Source organism: Wolffia australiana, chromosome 7 (genome assembly GCF_029677425.1).
Source record: "Wolffia australiana isolate 7733 chromosome 7, ASM2967742v1".
NCBI classification, from domain to species: Eukaryota; Viridiplantae; Streptophyta; class Magnoliopsida; order Alismatales; family Araceae; genus Wolffia; species Wolffia australiana.
Window position 1 is genome coordinate 2,180,392 of NC_135841.1, and position 24,609 is coordinate 2,205,000.

General features: G+C 39.4%; 2 protein-coding genes and 1 long non-coding RNA gene across 11 annotated transcripts in view; 1 reads left to right on the forward strand and 2 right to left on the reverse strand.

Moving 5' to 3' along the window:
• Positions 1 to 7,074, forward strand: part of SMC5 (structural maintenance of chromosomes 5) — a 48,668-nt gene extending 41,594 nt beyond the window's left edge. Inside the window, exons 26-30 of the mRNA XM_078577669.1 lie at positions 3,059 to 3,107; positions 3,192 to 3,279; positions 5,850 to 5,922; positions 6,178 to 6,281; positions 6,905 to 7,074. Coding sequence (XP_078433795.1) covers positions 3,059 to 3,107; positions 3,192 to 3,279; positions 5,850 to 5,922; positions 6,178 to 6,281; positions 6,905 to 6,969 — 379 coding nt within the window. The 3' untranslated portion in view covers positions 6,970 to 7,074. The remainder of the gene's footprint in view (positions 1 to 3,058; positions 3,108 to 3,191; positions 3,280 to 5,849; positions 5,923 to 6,177; positions 6,282 to 6,904) is intronic.
• An 838-nt stretch (positions 7,075 to 7,912) lies between these two features.
• LOC144705131 (DEAD/DEAH box helicase) lies at positions 7,913 to 20,235 on the reverse strand. Of its 2 annotated transcripts, none has more exons than XM_078577670.1 (14): positions 19,459 to 20,235; positions 17,555 to 17,780; positions 15,545 to 15,790; positions 14,925 to 15,059; positions 13,741 to 13,865; positions 12,629 to 12,768; positions 12,332 to 12,402; positions 11,282 to 11,443; positions 10,896 to 10,982; positions 10,620 to 10,796; positions 10,007 to 10,051; positions 9,767 to 9,937; positions 8,705 to 8,890; positions 7,913 to 8,278 (listed from the first exon to the last, which is right to left on the reverse strand). In XM_078577670.1, the coding sequence occupies exons 1-14, from the start codon at positions 20,052 to 20,054 to the stop codon at positions 8,177 to 8,179; spliced, it is 2,469 nt and encodes an 822-aa protein (XP_078433796.1). In that variant the 5' UTR covers positions 20,055 to 20,235; the 3' UTR covers positions 7,913 to 8,176. The 2 variants fall into 2 exon arrangements, with proteins under 2 accessions (XP_078433796.1, XP_078433798.1); XM_078577672.1 differs by having other exon boundaries at positions 10,620 to 10,793; positions 19,459 to 20,234.
• A 3,307-nt stretch (positions 20,236 to 23,542) lies between these two features.
• LOC144705883 (uncharacterized) overlaps positions 23,543 to 24,609 on the reverse strand; it is a 9,481-nt gene continuing 8,414 nt past the window's right edge. For 4 of the 8 annotated variants that reach the window (XR_013582129.1, XR_013582131.1, XR_013582130.1 and 1 more), the window contains 4 exons: positions 24,595 to 24,609; positions 24,257 to 24,522; positions 23,945 to 24,182; positions 23,576 to 23,869 (listed from right to left, as the gene is read on the reverse strand). The exon at positions 24,595 to 24,609 is cut by the window's right edge. This is a non-coding gene — a long non-coding RNA (uncharacterized LOC144705883). Of the gene's footprint in view, positions 23,870 to 23,944; positions 24,183 to 24,256; positions 24,523 to 24,594 lie in introns of all 8 variants that reach the window. The other 4 variants (XR_013582134.1, XR_013582136.1, XR_013582135.1 and 1 more) reach the window with 4 other exon arrangements.

Consider the following 24,609-nt stretch of genomic DNA (forward strand, 5'->3'; position numbering starts at 1 on the left):
AAGAGATATCAATGGTGGACATAAATTTTTAAGAGGCTTTTGAGGCTCAATCCAGAGTTGCGGGTGTAGAAGAACGGAAGAAGGCGGGCAGGTGCTGGTGGTATTTTGGGGCATATGATTGCATAGGAACAAGGTGTTGTTCAAGGGAAGGATGGCTTCTACCGATCGGGCTATCGATTAGTTGGAGGGACTTAAGGCTACCTGGTTTTCTTGGATCGTGGACAGAAAGAGGAGGGTTTGAACATGTTTGGATAGACTGAGATTGGCCTGTAAGGCTCTACTGTGAGGAGGGTTACTGACTCATCAGGTGATCGTCTTTTTTAATGTTTTATAAAAACTTATCATTTCCAAAGCATATGATCAGAGTACCATATTATCTGTGCATCATAGGAACAAATTCTATGATTATAACGAAGCATTAAATTTATGTTTCATTGTGCATCCAGATAAAATGATTTACATCGTCTGTAAGAATTAAGAACTAACAAAACACATCACAGTGGATTAGCTCAAATATGCACTCTTGACTAATAACATTGTCCATGCATAGTCCCTGACAGACATCAGGAAAGAAAATTTTAAGAGATGAAAGGAAGGGTGGCCCAACTGTCAATAAAGTAGCCCATCTTGGTCTTCCTTTTCTTCAACAATGAAGCGCTGGATGCCAGAGCCTCCCCTGAAGCTGAAGCCATGCGCATATTCCTATGATTGGAAGAGCACAAGTAATACACCCTATCTATTATTCTACCTAGCCTATGCTTTAGGCCTGGGACCATGTTGGATAGAAATGTGTTGTCCCAGTCAAAGATCCGCTGATAACAGGAAATTTGGACCAATTTCTCAACAGATTTTAAACTAACACAGCTGGGAAACATGTACATGGAGTACCAAGAAGTGGTTTGAAATTTCTTAGGGCCTATACATATTGTGAGTTAACTTGTTTATAATTAAGAAACGTAGTGAGTTTTCTGGATGAAGCAGAGAGGTAGATCCAGTAATTTCAGTTCCGTTTAGTTGGTTCCAAAGCTGATGTAGCTCTTCCGACAATCTGTCTAATCTTATTTTTTGTCTTGGTATGCTGATCAGCCTCCAGACATGTTTGTATCATGGTGTTGCTCTTGCTAACAAAATTGGCCCAAGCAGGTTGTCCATGGATTTTCCAGCATGTCTCTTTAGTATGTCAGAGTTGTCTACCATGACTACGACACAACTGATCTTTGTCATGTCCATGAAGCCCCATTGGTTGGTTCTTCTTAGGTTCCTGTTGACCTGAGTAAACCTGTGGTTGAATGGCTGGATGAGTGCTGGCCGATGTAACAGGTCGAGGTGGCCCCGTGACACTCTGCCAAGGTTTGACCACACATGCTAAATTTGAATCATTTGTGTTGTAGTATGGTCAGAACCCAGCGCAAGACGACTTCCTTTTAAAACTTTTAAACCGTAACTTCATAATTGAGCTTGTGCTCAAGGTTGAACTGCTGGCGCTAAAAGTTTAGAATTCCAGTCTATTCAGATGTAACCCCAGACCCTGTTACATCGGCCCAGCTCTAGGGGGCAATAAAATTAAAATATTTCCATAAAGATTAATGTTCATTAGTATATTCTTGTGCGCTGTGATTTTCCTGAAGTAGGGACGTAAATCGATTGTGAAGATATGCAGGCTTTGATTCATTTCCCACACGGAATGTAGTTTTCTGAATGCAGTCCCATGCTTATTTGACATGATCATAATCTGTAAACGAATCATCAATTTCTGGCAGCATAAAATCTTAGATCCAGGTGAAGAGAACATCCTCTTCACAATGCCAACTGGGACATTTGAATCAGCTTACTTTGGTGGATCATCTGTCAAATCATGGGGTTGACCCGGGGATAGGAATGTGCGCTGAATGTATTTTGTCCACTGGTAAAGACTGTTGAAAATATTTTTGGAACGACCACAAGAAATTGCGTTTACCACCTCTGCCATACTCACTAGGACAGCACCCAGGTCAACCATGGATATATTATCTTCTTTGGCCATAAAATATTACTGACTGACGAGAACACAATGCAACCGATATTATGAGGAAAAGCAAATAGCTACCAAGAAGATAGAAGGATCGAGACCAGCATTGCTGAGGGGAATGCTGAAATGTTGCAAATACGCTGGCACCAACACTCAGTAAGTTGACCAACCATATGCAGTGGCACAAGTATTGAATCCCTGTTAGACAGAAAATCGGTCAGAGAAGTCTGCAGAAGCCGTGAGAAAGAAGAATTACAGAATTGCAGTAAGTCGGGAAATTTTTCAAAAGTCTGCAGAAACCGTCTGAGGAAGAAGCAGGGAAAAAAAATGTCTGGGCAGGCCGTCCACCGATCAGATTGTGGAAAGGATCAAAGAGGAGAAATAAGGGCGTAGAGTGTAACAGTAAAAATAAAATTGGTAGGTTTAGTCATTTAGATCAAGTGATTTATACAGAATCATTTTGGGCTGGGTTAGTCACGGCCTAATTCAAAATACAACGGCAAACTCAACAATTAGCTAGTGCCGCAAACTCTGTGCTACGAGTATAACGGAAGAGGTCATAACCTAAAAGTTTCTTCTCTTTCCTCCTTTATTGCTGCACATTATTTTCATCTTTCTGTGTTTCATCTCTATCTTTGTATCTCTGTCCACTGATCTTTGGTATTCCAACCCCTTTCGCAATAGTTCTTCATGTGTTAGAAGGGTATTATAATTATTATTCCATTAGGTTATATATCCCTTCTTCCTAATTGACTTCAGATATTCTCTTCCACGGTCTGCCCTCTTCTCTCCCTTCTTTTCTTCGTCTCTCTCTCTTCTCTTCCATCTTGTTCTCTCCCTACTGCTACCCATACGCCTTTGCATATAATGAACAAATATATATAAGTGGGGGATTCATAATGCCCAATCTCACATTGAATCGCTGGTGTAACTCTGACGAGATCATCCTGATTGCATCATTGTTTAATTCATTCTTAGTCTCATTTTTAAACTTCCTCTCATCTCCATTCCAACTTTGACAGCTCTGATACTGTAATTTACTCTTTTCAGACAAACGGGCGATCTGCAGGTGTTGAGTGCTCATCATCAGTCTGGAGGGGTAAACACTCATCAGGGCGCTTCCCACCCTTTCTATATTATACTTAACCAATTTATTTCCTCTTTCTTTTAATCTTGTGAATAGGAGCGTTCTGTTTCAACCATCCTATATCTTGTCTCCCTACAAGACCTCACGAATTGCCCTTTCCGGGTTGTTGATGAGATAAATCAAGGTCAGTCTCCCTCTCTCCCTCTCTTGTTCCCTCCCTCTCTCTATATTTCTCTCTATCTCTCCATCTCTCTCTTGCTCTCTCTCTCCCTCCCTTCCTCTCCCTCTCTCCCTCTCTCTCCTTTATCTCTCCCTCCCTCTCTATCTCTCTCTCTCTCTCCCTTTCCCTCTCCCTCTCCCTGCCTCGCTATCCCTCGCTCTCTCTCCCTCCCTCTCTCTCCCTCCTTCTCCCCCTCTCTTTCTCTCTCTCCCCCTCCCCCTCTCTCCCCCTCTCTCCCCCTCCCTCCCTCCCCCTCTCTCTCTCTCCCTCCCTCCCTCTCCCTCCCTCTCCCTCCCTCTCTCTCTCCCTCCCTCTCCCTCCTCCCTCCCCCTCCCGCCCTCTCTCTTTCTCCCTCTCTCTCTCTCCCTCACTTCCTCTCCCTCTCTCTCCCTCCCTCCCTCTCCGTCTCTCCCTCCCTCTCCGTCTCTCCCTCCCTCTCTCTCTCTCGTTTGCTCCCTCTTCCTCCCCCTCTCTTTCTCTCACTCTCCCCCCTCCTCTCTCTCTCTTTTGCTCCCTCTCTCTCCCTCCCTCCTCTTTTTCTCTCTCCCCCTCCCTCTCCCTCTCTCTCTCTTTCTCCCTCCCTCTCCTTCTCCCTCTTCCTCCTCCCTCTCTCTCTCTCTCCCTCTCCCTCCCACTCTCTCCCTCCCTCTCCCCTCTCTCTCTCTCTCTCTCTCTCTCGCTCTTTCTCTCGCTCTTTCTCTCGCTCTTTCTCTCGCTCTTGCTCGCATTCTCTCTCACTCCCTCCCTCTCCCTCTCTCTCGCTCTTTCTCTCGCCCTCACTCTTACTCTCTCTCTCTCTCTCGTTCCCTCTCTCTATCTCTCTCTCCTTCACGTCCTCTCCATCTCTCTCCCTCCCTCCCTCCCTCTCCCTCTCTCTCTCTCACTCCCTCCCTCTCCCACTCTTTCTTCCTCTCTCTCACTCTTGCTCTCTCTCTCTCTCTCTCGCTCCCTCTCTCTCTCTCTCTCTCTCTCCCTCACTTCCTCTCCATCTCTCTCCCTCCCTCCCTCCCCCTCTCACTCTCTCTCCCTCTCTATCTCTCTCTCCCTCTCTCTATCTCTCTCTCTCCCTCACTTCCTCTCCATCTCTCTCCCTCCCTCCCTCCCCCTCTCACTCTCTCTCCTCTCTCTCTCTCTCTCCTCCCTCCTCTCCTCTCCCTCTCTCTCTCTCTCCTCCCTCCTCTCTCTCCCTCCCCCTCCCTCTCCCTCTCTCTCCCTCACTCCCCCTCTTTCTCTCTCTTTCCCTCCGTTCCTCTGTCTCCCTCTCCTCTATTTGTCTACCTCATTCTCGCTCTATCTATCTCCCTCTCTATATCGCGTTCTCTCCCTCACTCTCTCTCTATCTCTCTCTCCCTCTCCCTCTCCCTCTCTCTCTATCTCTATCTCGCTCTCTCTCTCTCTCCCTCTCTCTCTTCCCATCTCTCTCTCACTCTCTCCCCATCTCTATCTTCTCACACTTTCCCCATCTCCCTCTATATATATCTATGGAGTTATGAGATACAATTTGTCTCTCTCCCTGTACACATATATGTGTAATTCTAAGATACACTTCCTCTCTCTCTCCTTCTATAATTATCTATGGAGTTACGAGATATACTTTCTCTCTCTCTCTCCCTCTATGGATAAATAGATACACTTTCTCTTCATTATTTCGCTCTCTCTGTAATTTGCTCTCTCTCTGTCTCCCGTCTCTCTCTACGCCTTTCTTTCTCCCTCTCTCTTCTCTCTCTCTCTCTCGCTCTCTCCCACTAAATATATCTATGAATTTATAAGATACACATTCGCTCTCTCCCCCTAACTATATCTTTGAAATTATAAGGTACACTTTCTCTCTCTCTCTACATATATCTATTGACTTATAAGATACACTTTCTCTCTCTCTACATATATCTATTGACTTATAAGATACACTTTCTCTCTCTCTACATATATATTGACTTATAAGATACACTTTCTCTCTCTCTCTACGTATATCTATTGACTCATAAGATACACTCTCTCTCTCTACATATATCTATTGACTTATAAGATACACTTTCTCTTTGATTTTTCTCTTCAAAATGTAATGGTGCATGTATATAAGATACATTTTATCTTCTTTATTTTCTCTATTTATATATGCCCTGTATTTATCTCCATATGTCTTTACATATCTGCGAATTCACTCGCAGACTTATGATGTGCTCGTTTTTCTCTTTATCATTATATATTATTTATTTTCAAAATTATGTATTCTCTGATGAATAATATTTGCGTATATATGCGATATAGAAGCTATTTTCCGTCTTCTTTTTTTTTCTTTCGATGTGTCTTTTATCCATTCATATCATTCGTACATAAACATATATGTTTTATCGTGCTGTATCTTTATCATTTCTTTCACTTTATCTGTATGATGCTTACGATTTACGTGTTACATTCTCCATAAACATAGACATCTTTCATTTGATATCATATCATTCACGGCTTAGATACTGTAAAATCAACCAATATGTATTTATTCTGCGGGTCTCTTAACCATGGAAAATTATAACCAGGAATGGATCCCATCAACGAAAGGAAGATGTTTCAACAGCTAGTGCGGGCTGCCAGTCAACCTACTACGCCCCAGTGAGTGAACGCAGATCTTTCTATAATCTCAATTATTTTTCTTTTTCTTTTTTTAATTTGAGGAAGATCACTCAAAGCCAGTGATCTTCTGATATGTTTAACATTTAAGATCAATAAGGACACATGTGACCCAACGAAGCCAACGCACCGTCTGTTCATGTCCCTTCTAAAACAAAATGAGACGAGACTCGCCACGTTTTGCACGAAGATTTTGAATATTAAACTTGAAATCCGGAGATTTTGAAATATTTGCAGGTGCTTTCTCCTTACGCCGAAGCTTCTGCCAGAACTCGAGTACAGCGACGCATGCAGCATTTTGAACATCATGAATGGCCCCTGGATCGAGAACCCTGCAAAAGGTATCTTAGTCATGCACCGCTCGGCATGTTCTTCTCCTGTCATTATAATGTCATGGCATTTCGTAGTTTTTTGATCCGTTATTATATCATCTATCATTTGTTATCACGTCTTTGTATCATCATCTTGTTAATACCATGTTGCATAATCCATCCTTTCATGTTAAATGTCATCATGTATTATTGTCTCATAATTTCACGCACAATCATTCATAGCATCATATCATTTATCGCATAATTCTATACCTTATTATATCATCTATCATTTCGTATGGAGCGAAATAATATCTTTCATACTAAATCACATCAAAGTATCATAGCTTCGTAGCGTTTCATATCATAAGATTATATCCTCATGCTGTATGTCTGATGCCGCATGTCTTTAAGCCCTATAACTGACTGCTCGTCCCATCTTTCTCTTTAGACTCGACAATGTTCATTTCCTCCCATCTTTTCAAATTAAATGGCATGCATCGTAGCCTCATATCATCTCATGTTATAATTTCACATCTTTTATTCAAAAAATGTTATAATTTCATATCATATCAGTATCGTTGATCTTATCCTACCTTAACATATCATGCCATGTTAATCCCTACGGTTGATATCATATCTTATATTCTCAGTCTGGAAGAGTGGGGACTGCTGGGCCGCCGTCATGGGTTTCAGAGGACAAGCCACTGAAAGCTGATGATTTCTTCTCAAGTTTTATTAAAATTAAAAAACCTTAATTTTCTGAATTTAATTTCCATGCTTGCACCATTTCAGGCAATGCCATCATCTCTACATTGTTCAACCTCAAAACCAATCATGAAAAAGAAACTCTCAGAGAATTATAGCTTAACTGCATCAGTTGACCATCCTCTAAGTCATTCTTCTTTAATCAGTAGACCATCAGTTGAGTTTGCGGGCCAGTTGACCATCCTCTAAGTCATTCTTCTTTAATAAGTTGACCATAGGTTGACTTTGCAGGCCTGTTAACCATCCTCTAAGTCATTCTTCTTTAACCAGTTCACCATCAGTTGACTTTGCGGGCCTGTTGACCATCTCCCCCATATATGTGGATGTTAAAAATATAAGAGCAGCCGAAAATTCCTATATTTTAAGTTTCTTGCATTAAATTTCCTACATCAAACTACCCATCCTCAGATACATCATATCAATTGCTGACGTCATCTCTATATTTCCCAACGGCTTACCTCTGTCTCAGTCGAACTCTTCTTTAATCTCCCTCTCATTTTAGAGAAGGAAAAAGAGTAAACATCAGGTTGGCCCCCTCATTGGTGTTACCAAAGGAAGCACTTTGACCATATCCCCTTTTTAAAAAGGAAATCACCTAAATTCCAATATTAAATTTCCACATTCCCACTCAACAACCCAGTCAAAGTTTTACCACTTTCAACTGGAGATGCCATTGACTCGTTTACCAGCCTCAATTGACCCATTCCTAGGTTCAATGCAGACAACCTTCTTCTATTATCAATTTTCATTTTAAAGAAAAGCAAATATCATTGGCTTTTAATAGAAGCCATTGACCATCATTCATCCTAAAAATAAAGATAAGAATAAAAAACCTTAACCTGGAATATAACCTTAGAGCCGATGATTCATGGTCCCTCTTTTATCTTAAAGAATAAAGCAATGTCCTAATTTTCTGTATTAAGTTCCCATTTTTCTGTATTACACCATTTCAAGTGCCCACGTAACCTCCGCCTTTCCCAGCCTCAACGTCAAAAAAAGAAATAAATATTTTCAAAAAATATGCTTACCTCGTTCCAAGGCCACTTTTTTCCCTTGGTCAGCCTCCGCTTCGGGACTTGCGGACCGTGACTTTCCAGGGTCGTCGTGGACCGTCTTCCCGTGCCAAAATTGGAATAAATTAAAAAAATCCCGCGAAGTCAGTACTTGACGAGCGCGGGTAAAGAGGCGTAGAGCTCGCTCAAGCACTGAAATATCCAATTCAGAAGCTGCCCTGCTGGCAGTTCCAGAAGAAGCTCAGCCTGCAACCAGACAGATAAATATTTACAGTTATTTTTTGGTGACTTTCATTAACAGTCTATTTGCCTCAAATAGGGAGATATATATATATATATATTTGAGAGTAATAAGGAGATAGATATTGCAACTTTACATAAAACCCAACCTACTCAATTAGGGAGATAGATATTGCAACTTTACATAAAACCCAACCTACTCAATTAGGGAGATAGATATTGCAACTTTACATAAAACCCAACCTACTCAATTAGGGAGATAGATATTGCAACTTTACATAAAACCCCCTACACAATTAGGGAGCGATACTATTGACCCTGCGTTCTAATGGTCACAATGGAGTTGTCCTTGATTTCTCCAAACACCGCAAAGATCACAATGAAATAAATATTTGTGGGAATAAGTTGGAAGATAGGGGACAGAATTGGAACCTTGATCTCATCGCCTTCGAAGACGAGGGAGTTACGGTGGACCTCGGAAACCATGGAATCTGTCATGATCTTGAAAACCCGCTTGCTCATGTCTGTTTTCATGCACACGATCTTCCCCATGTTGTATATTCTGCTGATGCCCAGATCCGCTGCCATTCTTCTGACATAGAGTTTCTTCAATATGATCTATTACAAAGAATGTATATCATCGTTATTGTCTGCCTAAGTGTTCTCAGCATCATTATCAGCATGGTCATCATAATCCTCCTAAAATTATCATTGTCATCCTCATCATAATGAATACCATCACTGCCATGGCCATCATCATGAAAATAATCTTCACCAAAAAAGGCAATGATCATGATCATCATTATCTCAACACCATCATCATCATCTTTTCCTAAAATATGTTGGCTTCGTAAAACGTTGCCATGGACAACATCATCATGGTAATTTGCCCGAAACAGGCTACTAGTATCATCTCTACCAAAAAAAAGTGTCATTTATCATGGTCATCGTCATCATCATCATGATCATCAACCCCAAAAAAGCTACTTTTATCATAAATCTCAAGACCATCATCATCATCATCATCTCCGACAAAAAAAGGCTCCTGCCGTTGTTATCATGATGATCATCATTGATCTGCCCCAAAAAAACTACTATTATCATCAATATAATGATCATAGTTATCATCATCATCATGACCACCAACATCATGATCATCATTATCATGGTTATCATTGCCATCATCATAATTAATCACTGTAATCAACATCACCATCATGACCATCATTATCATGGTCATCATCATCATAATAACCTGGTCCAAAAAGGTTACTACTATCACCAGTATCATGATCATCATCACCATTATCATAATCAAACATTCAACCAATCGATCATCATCATCATCTCTAACCACGGATTTCAGATGATCTTCCCACTTCCATTCCCAGAAAAAAATCATCATCTCTAACCACAAAACTTGTTGTTGCCAACACCATCACTTGAAGTTATCATTACTCGAATCATAGACATCATAATGATGAGAATAATTACCTCCATGGGAAGGGGTTCTTTGCCGTACTGCCTGCGGAAGCTGTCAGTGAAGTGCATTAGAGCCCAGATGTCCTTCTGGGCTGCCATCTCTGCGTCGTTGATCAGCTCGAGAGGGTTTTCGAGATGGTCAATGTAATCGGACGAGAGGTGGGCGTTTATGCTGATATCCAGCTGGCAAAAGAGATGTATGCAGACGTGATTCTCTTTCTTGTGTTCATGGAAGAGAGAGAAACTTCATACCTGGACTGTATCGTAGGGAAGGGAGACGAGTCGGTGCTCTTCAACCTGTGGTCAAACAAACCAAGCATGCGTTCAAGCATTCACGGTGACCACCAAAGACAGAGATCAAGAGAAAAATAGAGATTAAGGCAAAGATAGAGAAGAGATGGGGGGATAGCGAGAGAGAAAGAGATATAGATAGAGATAGAGTATTACAGAATTCTAACTTGGAGTGAACTTTATGGAAAAAAGGGTGAGCAAGGAAAATTCAAGTTTAATAAAATTATGAAAAAGATAGAGGAAAGATGGTTAAGAACATGCAACTAATGATAGAGAGAGAGAAGCGAGTAACAGATGAATCTGACAGTGCAGCGAAAAAATTATTGGAGGGAGAACGTGTATTGGCATGGGAGAAACCACTTTTTATCAAAAATTGAAAACGGATGAGCATGACAGGATGATTTTTTTTTTTGAATTAAAAGAGAAGAAAGAATACGATTTTGCATGGTCAAATCCTAATTTTTAAGAGAAGAAGAAAGAAAGCGCAAGAAAAAACATGGACACGGAGGAAAATATATAATAAATGAGAAATAAAGAATGTGCAAGATATCGAGTTCAGAGGAAGATGAGGAACCTTTGACAGGCTTTCAAAAAGCATTTCGAAGAAGAGATCAATGCCCACGTTGCCAACGTCACCCGTCTGCTGCTCACCAAAAATATTTCCAAAACCCCGAATGGCCATGTCTCTCTCTGCCAGCTGGAAACCTTGGCCGAGTTCATGACACTCCTCAAGAGCAGCCAATCTTTCCTGCTTAGAGCCCATCCATAAACAGCCACCCAAGATCAGGACAATGAAAAATCTTTCGCATTATATGCCTGGAAAAAAGAGAGTTTGCCATTATTTGCTTACCAATGCTTGATCAGAGAGAAGAGACTTCTCTGGATAAAACAAAAAGGCAAAGGCTTCCTTATCTGCTCGTCCAACTCGCCCCCGCAACTGCTCGATGAGATCAATGAGATGGGTTAAAAATATATATATAAATACAATTTCAGCCAATTACAAACATGAGCAGGTGAATTGTCCTGCGGACATGTTTTTAAATATAAGGAGCAAGGGGTTTTTAAGAAATATTACAACAAGAAAGAGGGCTTAATAGAAATAAACATAAATAGGAACTCCATGCAATAATGTGAAAAATAGAAAAGCAGTTTGAAAAAACTACCAATGAATCCTTTTGTTGAGAAGGAAATTCCATAAACACGATTCAGATCCAAAGTCTAGAGAGTCGTTTGGACCTGATATAGCTGCGCCAGGCCAAATTGGTGAACATCTTGAATGATGATGGTGTTGGCATTCTGGATGTCCAGCCCACTCTCCACTATATTTGTGCAAATCAGAATCTTAATTTCACCAAGACAGAACTTCTCCATGGTATCTTCCAGCTGCTTAGAATATTGCTGAGGAAAGAATGTACATAGAAAAATATTTCAGAATGTAGACAAAGAATAATAACAAAATCCAATTTAAACTTTTAATTCTAAATTTGATACAAATGGGCCGAAATGTCTAGCATATGCATAAATAAAATGCATGCCGAATGTTTCGTCTCAACTGACATGAGATACATTAATATGACGAACGTTAAGATGCAAATATTATTGTCATATTCCCTTGTTTCCCTCAACAGGCTGCTGATCGACATGTGTTCTTCATCTAACATTTTGGAAGAGATAATTAAGTGGATCGGCTAAGAATCTGGCCAAATTAATTGGCCATAATAGAGCTCGGAGATCCAATCGTATTGCACTGAATCTGATCAAAAGATTCAAGCTGTCCGACTCTGATCACAATTAAAGTAGGTTCATATCAACAGCCAAAGGGTCTATCCAATGAATCAGCCCATTGGATGATTGATCGATGATCAGATCTAACGGTTGGGTCCATTAGGGGTGGTAAGCCCGTTAAATGGAACTGGCAAGGGCGTCCAATCAAGGGAAACCATGTGTCAAGACGGTAGGTAGAAAGAGTTGGCTCCTTAGTTGATCGATTCATTGGGACAGATCAAGATCCACTGGGCTCAATTGCTGATCGAGACTGACATGGATCTGGGAGTTTAAAGTCCGGTCAGATACCTTATTCAATCTCTCAGATCGAATTGCAGAGCCCTAGGTCACAATATACTTTATTCGGAAGTGAAAATGTCATAAGTATTGTTTAACAGTAAATGATATTGATTTTTCTCTAAAATCATGAAAAAGATGTAGCTGATCGGGTAATTGAAAGGGGAAATTTCGCACAGGAAACATCTCATGATAATGGTGGACATATAACCCAAATAAAAGCACCTTTCCATGAGCAATGGCAATAGAGACTTGAGGAAAAGATTCTTCAAGAAGTTCCATCACTTCTTCAAGACCTGTTAGACTTCAATGCAAAAGCTATACTTCAGTAGAAAGACAAGGTTTTTTTGAACTGAAGAAATCAAGTAAACCTCATGATAATGTCATTCTTCCAAAAAAAATTAGGTTTCAAAAGAATAAAGCGAGAGGCAGGTCTTTCATGAACAAGCCAGGACATTCAACTCGGATAAAAACTTGGATTTCTTCAGAAAAAATATTAAAACTTCAACGTGAAGACATGACCTTTAATCCGAGGAAGAACGTAGAAGACTTGACCCCCGCGGTCAAGCTCAAACTTTATCGCCTCTAAAATCTTTTCTTTGCTGTAGGATGATAGATTTGTTTTTATGGGAACTCTCTCCGGAGGTGGCGTAGTTATCAAGCTGGAACACAAAAAACAATTTAAAATTAAGTAACGCATTACCAAAAAAAAACAAGGTAATGCAGCAAAAAACAAAATACAGGCTAACAGATTGATAAAACAGGACGAAATAAGCATTTACAGACTAACGACATGATAGTAGAATTGAATCAATAAGAAAAATACTCGGTGTACAATGATATTCTTGACAATTTTCACATTTTTTATAACTCTTGCTGACATATACTCATAAAGCTTCTTTTTATTAAATCATTTTCTCTTGTTGGGAAATCTTTCTCGTCTATCTATCTCTCTTTCTCTCTCGCCGACGATCAATTTCCATCCCCCAATTGACTTCCACATTTCTCACTATTTAGTTCAAGTCAGCTTCAGAATGAAACTATACTGTCTTGGTGAAAAACTTTGGAACATACTTCACATATGTTGACCAATTTATATAGCTTCCAAGGATCCGCATCATGGGACCTAAGAAACTCAACTGTGGTTTGACCAAATAAGAGGCAAGTACAGTTGTAACATCAACCTAACAAAGTGAATATGAAAGGTTAAATATAAAGTATGGAACGCATCTGCTTGCCCCTGACTTATCGGAATCCACTACTATGAAAAACGATTACCTACCATGATACTTCATATGAATCCGAACCAGTCCAAACAGTCAATAAGATGAATCATTGTTCCATCACGTTATGTCCCCGAAGTAAAATCATAGCACAATTTTGATTTTTACTCGGCAAGAACATTAGACAGCCACGTTTTTCCCATTTATCATACCCCAGAATGTAAGAAATGAAAGTAGAACTAATTCATATGAGCAAGGAAATTGTGTGTAAACACCAAAGGACTAAAGCATAGGATAAAATAACAAGGTAGATAGGATTCTAAATGAAAGAATTTAGCTGATTATTAAAAGCTTTCAAATATGTCAATCACTAAATTATAATATAATGTCGGCTGGACTTGGAAGTATTACCTTGCATCACGGAAGCCAGTCAAGGCCAAGTAAAGTGTGCGTGGAATAGGTGTGGCAGAAAGTGTCAGAACATCAATAGATGTCTTGAATGACGCAATTCTCTCTTTTTGTTTGACACCAAATCTCTGTTTTAGAGAACGAGATATACTGGGTCAACATCGAAGAAATAAGTAAAGCATGCATTATTTCTTTTTGAATGAAAAGAGGGAAGACCACCCGAACTCGGTGGTCAACCCAATGTATTGCCCACATAACTACGCCAAACGTTTGTCAATTTTAATGAGCATACAAAAATAAAGGAAAGCGCGTAAGTCAAATACGAGCTAGAGGTTAAATTTATTAATATCAGTCGATGATGACATCAAGGATTATAACGGTTAGAAACCAAAAATCATAAGAGAAAGAATGAAGTAGGCCCACGTTTTGTGTTCATAAACTTATTTCCTACAGTTAAAATGGAACCAAACAACCCAACACCCTCGCTCATAGTCTAGCCGAGTTTCCATAAAGTCCGTAAGGTAACTACGATCAGAGAAAAACAGGAGAAGTTAATTCCCTCTCAAAGATCACCAGCCAATCCACTTTAAGTCATTGAATCAGAATATTGTTCTCACGGGGTTTCAGTTAGATATCAGATCCACCATGGAAATGGCAGGCACAGTCTTAACCATAATTTGTGCACAACGGTCAAGAAAAAACACGAGGGGGAATCAATTCATCATAAATGAGCCACGTAAGCTCCTTTCAAAAAAAAATCCATGTAAGTGAAGTAAATGTTTTAAGGTTTGGATTCATATGAATTTAAAAGAAACTGTATTCAGAGCATGAAATGATAGCTACACTGCCTTATGTTGAATGTGTTTCTTTCTTCTCTCTTCTATCTCTGTGTAATTGGCCATTGACATGGGCTCATTTTGGACACTCTCTCTCTCTTTCCCACTTTAATTACCATGTAATGAACCCAAAATCAATCTTATGAGGGTGAGCCTCTTTCAATTCTAGGTTTCTGTCAGCTAGCAACTCCGAATTTGTTATTTCCATATCCCAAACATTTCCTTTTCCATTACACGTAACTCCCTTGTATCCCTTATATCCCCAATTAATAAGAAGTTGACACCTTCTACATATAGGGCCTTCCAAACTACATCAACGCGCTATTGCAAAAAGAGATGGATTAAACATACCTGCTCTTCATCGACAACTAGCAAACCAAGGTTGTTATATACAACCCGGTTTCCCAGAAGTGCGTGAGTCCCAACAATGATATCCAATTCCCCATCTTTAATCATTGAAAGATAACTCTCTTTCTCCGACTTGGTCTGAAAGATGAAAATAAAACAATGACATGATGAAATCAGAAACTAATCAGAAATCAGAAAACAATGACATGATACGAAAAATAGATATAAGTTTGTCATAGATTGATATTTATTGTTGGACAACAGGTGGGAGGCCTAGTCAGTCTTTAATACGGTTTTTTTTCAAATAAATTGAATAGGATGTTTTATCCAACTTTGTAGTATCCTGTCTGCCTTATTAAGGCAGATGAAATGGAATGAAAGTATGAGTCCTAGGGTGGCAGGATTCTCTATGAAAAAACCAGATTTCTGACATTTTCTAATAGCTCAAAGGAAAAGACTAGAAATATTTGATCTTCAAGAGACAAGTACTAAGTGTTAGAGAAGAACAATAATGAAAACGATGCAAAAACTAAAGGATTATCTCATTTTCTAAATTATCTACCAGAAAATTAAAATTCTTTAAAAAAAAATTTGAAAGAAAAATTCGTCAAAAAATAACCTACCTGAAACCTACTTAGAAGTCCGACTTTAATGTCAGGATAATGAGAAAAACGTTCGGAGATCACATCGAAGTGCTGCTTCGCCAGGACAATGGTCGGTGCCAAAACCATAGCTTGTCTTCCTGCTTCGACAACGCAAAAGATTGCCCGAAGGGCAACTTCAGTCTTACCGAATCCAACATCCCCACAGATCAATCTGTCCATGGGAGTTTCTCTTTCTGTCAAATCATTTTCGACGTCGATGAAGGCCTGCAAATACAAAGAATCAACAAAGTTGAGTAAGTGTGCGACCTCAAAGCATTCTAGGTAGAAAGGAGAAAAATGGAAAAGAAAGATTCTCCAAGGCATTTTAAAGGAAAACCAAAGGTTATTGGATCACGTCAAATCAGCATATCTTCACCAATCATTGGGCTAAATAATGCTTCAAATTTTGTGGATTATGAGTTGACATGCAATAGTAATTTCCATTCTTCCTCGCGTAATCATAAAATCAAATGAATTAAATAAGGAATCTGAGCAAAAACCAGTAAGGAATTAAATAAGATCACCATCTCTAGAAATATAAGTAATCTACTTCGCTTCGATGACTACAAGACTTATGTTTTCTTTTCCTTTTGTTGTAAAGGTCCTCCTTCCTCATGAGAGTCTTTGATTGCATCCCTAACTTTGAATTTTGTGAGTGGAATATGGAGGAGTTCCACAAAGTTCTCAGGGTAAAATTAATGAAATATTGGAGAAACCATCCGAAAATTTATCCGAGATCGGATTAGGAAGGTAAAAGGAGAGCTTGGAAAGGGAAATGCTACTGCACAGAACAAAAAGAGGGGAAGAAATCAATATAAGGGAGATGAGTAAACAGAAAACAAGAAAGTTGGGAATTAAGAAAGTTCACCCTGATTGTCCAAAACCTGCCTAATGCAACACCTCCTCACTGCAGGCAGCCTGCTGAAAATGGGCCCTTTCGGGATGGCCCACTGGGGATCACAAAACGTCCCCGGAAAAGTGAAAAAATAGTTGCCTTCTAACTTCCGAATTCAGACAAAAACAACATGAGGAAACATGCCTTACAGCAACCCTAATCCTTTATCATCACTAGTCGAGTTTATAATGTGAAGTCAGTCGAAACAAGCATAACTTCAAATAAAAAATTTCTTTAAAAAAAACAATGTCAAATAAAAAACAGAATGTGATTTGCCGTACTTCTGAATCCAGATATTGAGAGCATCATTCTAGGAGCATTTCTCATTCAGACAAAGAGCATCCTTGATATGCTTAGATCAATCATATTTCTGCATTAATTCAGACATTCTGGATCATGAGAGACATGAAGCATAGTGGAGCTTTCATGAAAAATACCCTTTGCTGCACCGATGTGGCCAAACTAGTCAATTGTTCATCATGTATGGTCAGAGAAGAAACACACAACTCTGACGAAACTTCATTAGGATTTCAACCACATAGCTCGATCTATGTGTAGAACGTCACTCTCATCTAGTCTATAAACCACAACTCGAGGGAGGAATTAAATACCAGATGGTGATTGAAATCAGGCTGGAGGCCATTTATTTCAGTGAGGTATCACTATACAAATAATCATCTCTATTTCTCTTTGTAAAGAAATTCCTAAGCGATTGCCTTAGAAATTTTGATATTAAGAAGAGAAAACCCATATACTGTATATTTCTTCATCCATAGGAACGTAGAAAGTGATCAATAAGTGGGAAAGGTGTGGATTACTTGATGGAACTATTAAGTTTTCGTTACGCTTTTCAACAGTTACTTTTATTTCAAGAGACTAAACTCTTGCTCCATGAAACTCATCATATTTCCAAATATATCATGGTTCGTTTCGAGCCCCAAAGTACGTTACTCTTGGCAAGCATTGACTGTCCACCAGACTGATAAAACTGAGGAAAAATATGAAAAAAGGCCCTATTGGGCGCCTGCACGATGGACACACAGAAAAAAAGGGAAAAAAAACACAATGCCACAAATTTATTTTTGCTGTCGTACCTGCTTTTGATCTTGAGTGGGCTCAAACGGAAAAAGAGAGGCGAACTGTTCCATGCCCGAAGTTTTTGGGTAGGGCGGTCTCTTTTGTTTTAGCCTATGCAAGTAAAGCTCCATCAAATCGACAACCATTTTTTGAATTGCAATCTTTCCCTTCGTCCTTCTCCTTTCCCAAGCACTTGTGTCAGACAGTTTGCTCAATGCACGTGGCTTCTTTGTTTCGTTTGGACTGCATAAAGGTTATGATGTTAAACTGCTGGTCCTCAACACTGATGATCAGAGAGTTCTTCAACGAATTCGTGATAGTATAGAAACGTGAACTTTTCTGGATCCAGAATGAATGTTTTGATGAATTTCAAAATTGTTTTGGCGAGTATGAGATTCAAAAACTCTCCGTTGAATTGAAGGCATCGTACAAATGTAAATTTTCCCGTGTCCAAACACATAATCTTTTGAAGACCTTTCTAATTACTTCCGTGAGATAGAGATTCATTGAGTTCTTCAATGAGTTCAAGGCCTAGTAGAACCGTAATGTTTTTCTACATCCAAACACATAATGTGGAAAAAATCATGATTCTTCAGCCAAGAAGGAGATGCATCGAGTTCTCCAATGAATTAAAGGCTCAACATAGAAACATCAATTTTTCTGCATCTAAACACTGAATGAGGAAAAAATTAATAATCAATCGGCCAAGCAGGAGATTCATCGAGCTCTCACATAAATTCAAGGCTCAAAGTAGAGACATCAATTTCTCTACATCCAAACACTGAATGAGGAAAAAAATAGTAATGAATCGGCCAAGCAGGAGACTCATCGAGCTCTCTCATAAATTCAAGGCTCAGAGTAGAAACACAATTTTTTTTCTGCATTCAAACACCGAATGTGGAAAAAATCATAATTATTCGGCCAAGAAGGAGACGCATCAAGTTCTCCAATGAATTAAAAACTCAGAGTAGAAACGTCAATTTTTATGCATCCAAACACTGAATGAGGACAAAAATATTAATGAATCGGCCAAGCAGGAGACTCATCGAGCTCTCTCATAAATTCAAGGCTCAGAGTAGAAACACAATTGTTTCTGCATCCAAACACAGAATGTCGAAAATATTATAATTATTCGGCCAAAAAGTAGATTCATCGAGTTCTGTAATAAATTCAAGGGCTTAGAGTAGAAACGTCCATTTTTCTGCATCCAAACACCGAATATGGAAAAAAATATAAGTATTCGGCCACGAAGTAGATTCCTCGAGCTCTCTAATAAATTCAAGGGTCAAAGTAGAAACACAATTCTTTCTGCATCCAAACACTGAATGTGGAAAAAATTACAACTATTCAGCAAAGATCGAGATCCACTGAGTTCTCCAACGAATTCAAGCCTCAAATTAGAACCGTATTTTTCTCCAATTAATCCAAACACAGAATGCAAAAACAGACAAAAATCTTTTTCCAAAAACAAAAAAAAATAATAATTCTCCAAGCTCCAGACAGATTAAACAGAGAAACCGCAGCAATCGAGCCAAAAAGCAAAAAAGAAACCGCAGCGAAAAACTCACAGATTATAACGATAAAGCCTCTTCCTCGTAAATTAATAATCAGGAAAAATTAGTAATAAATCGGCCAAGCAGGAGACTCCTCGAGCTTTCTCATAGATTCAACGCTCAAGGTAGAAACACAACTTTTTCTGCATCCAAACACCGAATGTGGAAAAAATTATAACTATTCGGCAAAGATCGAGATCCACTGAGTTCTCCAACGAATTCAAGCCTTAAATTAGAATCGTATTTTTCTCCAATTAATCCAAACACTGAATGCAAAAACAGACAAAATTCTTTTTCCCCCAAAAAAAAAAACAAAATTCTTCAAGCTCCAGACAGAATAAACAGAGAAACCGCAGCGAAAAACTCACAGATTATAACGATAAAGCATCTTCCTCGACTTCTTCACCGGCAGCTTGGCCATCCCGTCCGCATACTCGATGAACAAATACTCCATCGGCTCCGCCGAATCCCTCGCCACATCGTACTTGATCCCGACGAACCTCCCCACCCCCACTCTCTTGTGCACGACGTAATCCCCCGGCCTGAGCGTGTACGGATCGACTCTGTAACCGTAACCGCCCTCCCCATCCCCCTTCTCCCCCTTCAGCTTCCGCAGCCCTCTCTCCTGCTGCTGCTTCACCATGCTTATATACCTCTCCGCCTCGGCCGACTCCATGGCCGGCGCGGTGGGCCCCGCGTCCCTCTTCCCCAGCTCCTTTCGAATCCTCTCGTGGAGCGCGCCGATGCCGTCCACCTCCGACTCCGGCCGTTGCTTCCGTTGTAACTGCCCCGCCACGTGGATGCCTTCCACGTGTGCCACGTTGAGCCTGGCGCGCAGCCGCGTTGACCGCCGCCAGCAGGGGCAGCCTCTCGCCGGAAAGCCGAAGACCAGGCGCCGCGTCGGCAGGCCGCTGCCAGCTGTCCCGACCGTGCCCGTCGGATGAGCCGCTCTCAGAGCCGCCATGGACGGCCGGGATGGAAGCTTCCGGTCAGTTCCGGAGAGATCTTTCCGCCATTGGCCGGGGGTTTTGCGAGGGTTTCTTCTTCCTCTTCTTCTTGTTCTTCTTCTTCCTCTTCTCCGCTGCTTATCCACTGGCTCTGCGGGAGAAGTTGTTAACGTGGAGAACTCTCCGCGTCCCCATTTTCTCGTCGGAATTATAATAAATACACGACGTTAATGTGGGCTCTTTTGGTCAGTTTTCTTTTATTTGAGTAGTAGTTTGTCTTCTCTTCGGAATTTTGATAAAATACAAGTTTATATGTGTCGGATATTTTGGTAAGTTTTTTATTTAAATAGAAGTTTATTTTCTCTAAGGGAATTTTAATAAATACACATTTATATGTGGCTCTTTTGGTAAGTTTTCTTTTGTTTGAGTAGTAGTTTGTTTTCTCTGATGGAATTTTTAAGGGTTAATAGCATGAAATGTCCCAAACTTTTTCAAAAATCTGAGATATATCCCAAACTATTTTTTTGGCACGGTATATCTCAAACTCTCTAAGTAGACTCCGACATATCCCGGTTATGACGTGGAATCCATCGTGGCTGCCAGGTGGATCTCCGGCCAGATTTTGACCTGGGCGGAATCCACCTGGCAGGCACGATGGATTCCACGTCATAACCGGGATTAACCCTTTTGTCTCTCTATCCTCTATCAAACCTAGCTGAGAGCGAGAGAGCGAGAGAGAGAGGCATTCTAGAGAGAGAGAGAAGCGTTCTAGAGAGAGAGAGAAGCGTTCTAGAGAGAGAGGCGTTCAATGTTGACATTTTTTTGATAAGAGAGAGAGAGAGAGAGACGCTTTCTAGAGAGAGAGAGGCATTCAATATCTAGAACCTCTCTCTCTCTCTGGAACACCTCTCTCTCTCTTATAAAAAAACAAATATCAACATTGAACGTCTCTCTCTCTAGAACATCTCTCTCTCTCTAGAACGCCTCTCTCTCTCTCGCTCTCTCTCTCTAGAATGCCTCTCTCTCTCGCTCTCTCGCTCTCTCAACTAGGTTTGATCGAGGATAGAGAGAGAAAAGGGTTAATCTCAGTTATGACGTGGAATCCATCGTGCCTGCCAAGTGGATTCCACCCAGGTCAAAATCTGGCCGAAAATCCACCTGGCAGCCACGATGGATTCCATGTCATAACCCGGATATGTCGGAGTCTACTTAGAGAGTTTGAGATATACCGTGCCAAAAAAATAGTTTGGGATATATCTCAGATTTTTGAAAAAGTTTGGGACATTTCGTGCTATTAACCCAATTTTTAATAAATACAAATTTATATGTGGGATCTTTTGGTAAGTTTTCTTTTATTTAATTAGTAGTTTGTTTTCTCTTCGGAATTATAGTAATTCCAATTGTAGATGTAGGCTTTGTGGGTAAGTTGTCTTTTATTTAAGCAGTTGTTTATTTTCTCTAAGGGAATTTTAATAAATACAAGTTTATATATGGGATATTTAGTAACTTTTCTTTCATTTAAATAGAAGCTTTTTTCTCCAAGGGAATTTTAATACACACAAGTGTATATGTGGGCTCCTTTGTTTCTTTTCTTTAAGTAGTAGTTTATTTTCTCTTCAGAATTTTAATCGATTCAAGTTAATATGTGAGACCTTTTGGTAAGTTTTTTTTTAAGTAGTAGTTTGTTTTCTCATCAGGATTTTAATAAATTCAAGTTTATATGTGGGCTCTTCTGGTAAGTTTTCTTTTATTTAAATAGAATTTTATTTTCTCTTCGGGATTTTAATGAATTCAAGTTTATGTGTCGGTTTTTTTGGTAAGTTTTCTTTTATTTGAGTAGTAGTTTGTTTTCTCTAAGGGAATTTTAATAAATAAGAGTTTATATGTGGGCTCTTTTGGTAAGTTTTCTTTTTATTTAAGTAGTAGTTATTTTTCTTCAAAGGAATTTTAATAAATACAAGTTTATATGTTGGCTCTCTTGGTAAGTTTTCTTTTTATTTAAGTAGTAGTTGTTTTTCTTCAAGTGAATTTTGATAAATACAAGTTTATGTGTTGGCTCTTTTGGTAAGTTTTCTTTTATTTTAGTAGTCGTGTGCTCTTTCTTTGGAATTTTAATACATACAAGTGTAAGTGTAGCCTATTTTGGTAAGTTTTTTTACTCGAGTAGTAGTTTGTTTTCTTTTCGGAATTATATTAAATACAAGGCGTTACTGTGGGCACTTTTGGTAAGTTTTCTTTTATTTGGGTAGTAGTTTGTTTTCTCTTCGGAATCATATTCAATAAAAGACGTTAACGTGGGCTCTTTTTGTAAGTTTTCTTTTATTCAAGTATTTTCTCTTTTGGTAAATTTTAATAAATCTATGTTTATATGTGGACTATTTCGATAAGTTTTCTTTTATTTTAGTGGTAGTTTGTTTTCTCTTCCGAGTTATAATAAATACAAGTGTATATGTGGTCTCTTTTGGTAAGTTTTCTTTTATTTTAATAATGTATTTCTTATGGGAAATACAAGTGTGTCTGTAGGCTAGTTTGGGATGGTTTCTTTTATTCGAGTAATAATGTGTTTTCTCTTTGGAATTATGATAAATATGAGTGTAAATGTCGGCTCTTTCAGCGAGTTTTCTTTTATTTAAGTAGGAATGTGTTTTCTTTTCGAAATGATGATAAATAAAGGTTTATATTTAGGCTATTTTGTAAGTATTCATTTATTTAAAAAATTAGTGTGCTTTCTCGTCCATTGATAATAAATAAAAATATAAATATAGGTTATTTTGGTCAGTTTTCTTTTATTAAGTAGTGATGTATTTTATATTGGAATTATAATAAATACGAGTGTATGCCTCTTTGGTTTTTTTTTTAGTTATGTATTTTCTCTTCCGAATTAAAATAAATACAACTGTATGTGTAGGCTGTTTCTGTAAGTTTTCTTTTATTTAAGCAGTGGTTTGTTTTCTCTTGGGAATTATAATAAATACGAGTGTATATGTAGGCTCCTTTGGTAGGTTTTCTTTTATTATAGTCGTGTATATTCTCGTCATAATTTTAATAAATACAAATGCAAAAATTGGCTATGTTGGTAAGTTTTCTTTAATTCAAGTAGTGATGTGTTTTTCGCCTGGGAATTACAGTAAATACAAATGTAACTGTAGGCTCATTGGTTAAGTTTCCTTTTTATTCTAGTTGTAGTTTTTTTTCTCTGCGGAGTTATAATACATACAACTTTATACGTAGGCTCTTTTGGAAAGTTTTCTTTTACTTTACTGATGTATTTTTTATTCAGAATTAGTATAAATACAAGCATAAATATAGGTCATGCTATTTTGTTAAGTTTTCCTTTAATGAAGTACTAGTGGGGCCTGCTCGCAATGCTCGCTTCGCGTAGAGAGAGAAGAGAGAGGAAGCACGTCCGACCTCATCCTAGGAGAGAAGAAAATCAGTATCTTGAATTATTTAAATCATAAATATTACCAATAAATCATCGCCAGATGTTGAGAAACTTTAAAAATCAACAAAAAGGATAAACCTGTATAGAGAGACAAGAGAGAAAACATGGCCATCCTCATTGTGGGAGATAAGAAAAAAATCCCATATTCACCCACTCAAACAAACCACACAGAACTGAAGGTCGTAGACGGACGACGGAGAATAAAACAAACGAAGGCTCTTTCGTTTGGTTTACATGTCGGGGGTAGCATAGACGATAGGTGACAGAGCAGACCTCACCTGGTCCCTCTGCTACAATGTCACCCATTCCTCCTTCGCATCCAAGCTTCTCGCCGCAGGCATGGGCAGCAAAACTCTATAATTCAGCCCCCCCAAGAGAATTATCTGGCTGCCACAATAAAAAATTAATTTGAAATATTAATTTGAAACTAGACTATAATATTATGATCTATATCAGGTGTACTTTGTGTCTTGATTTGGCAAATGTTTCTCACTCATGGTCGAGGGTTTTCCTTCGCCGCCGGTGAAGGAAGGCGGGGTGAGAGAGAATCTTGATACCTAAATATCAAGATGCATGCAGCGTCTTGGCAGCAACGCGGTTGCGCCGCCGCTCATCTCCAATGGCCCCGCCGGATGACAGATGGCAGCGGACGAAGCAGAAGCTCTTTTTTCTGAAGGAAGAAGCTAACGGAGATGGCGCCCTGGTAGGGAAAGATGAGATTTTATGTAGAGAGAGAGAAGATGAGGGGGAAAACATAAGGGAGGAGTTGCTTGCCTTGTTGCCCATGAAGCCCATGGTTCCGCATAGGGACGGTGGAGAAGCTTAGATGGCGGAGATCCTTTCGCAGGTTTCCTCTCAGCCACACGACCAGAAGGATTCCACCATATGTTGGCTCACCACGATGAAGAACTCCTCGGCCTAACCCTCTTTCACGGGGTGGATATTCTGCCCCGACGATGAGAATGATGTGATGTCCACGACGATGATGATGATGATGATCGGTTTAGTGCAGTACGGATCAGGTAACGACTTCTTGGAAGCTGAAATCAAAAGGATCTTAGTTTTGGAGGATTTTGGTGATGATATGGGAGTGAGAGAGATTGAAGGTGTACCAGAGACTGCAGATG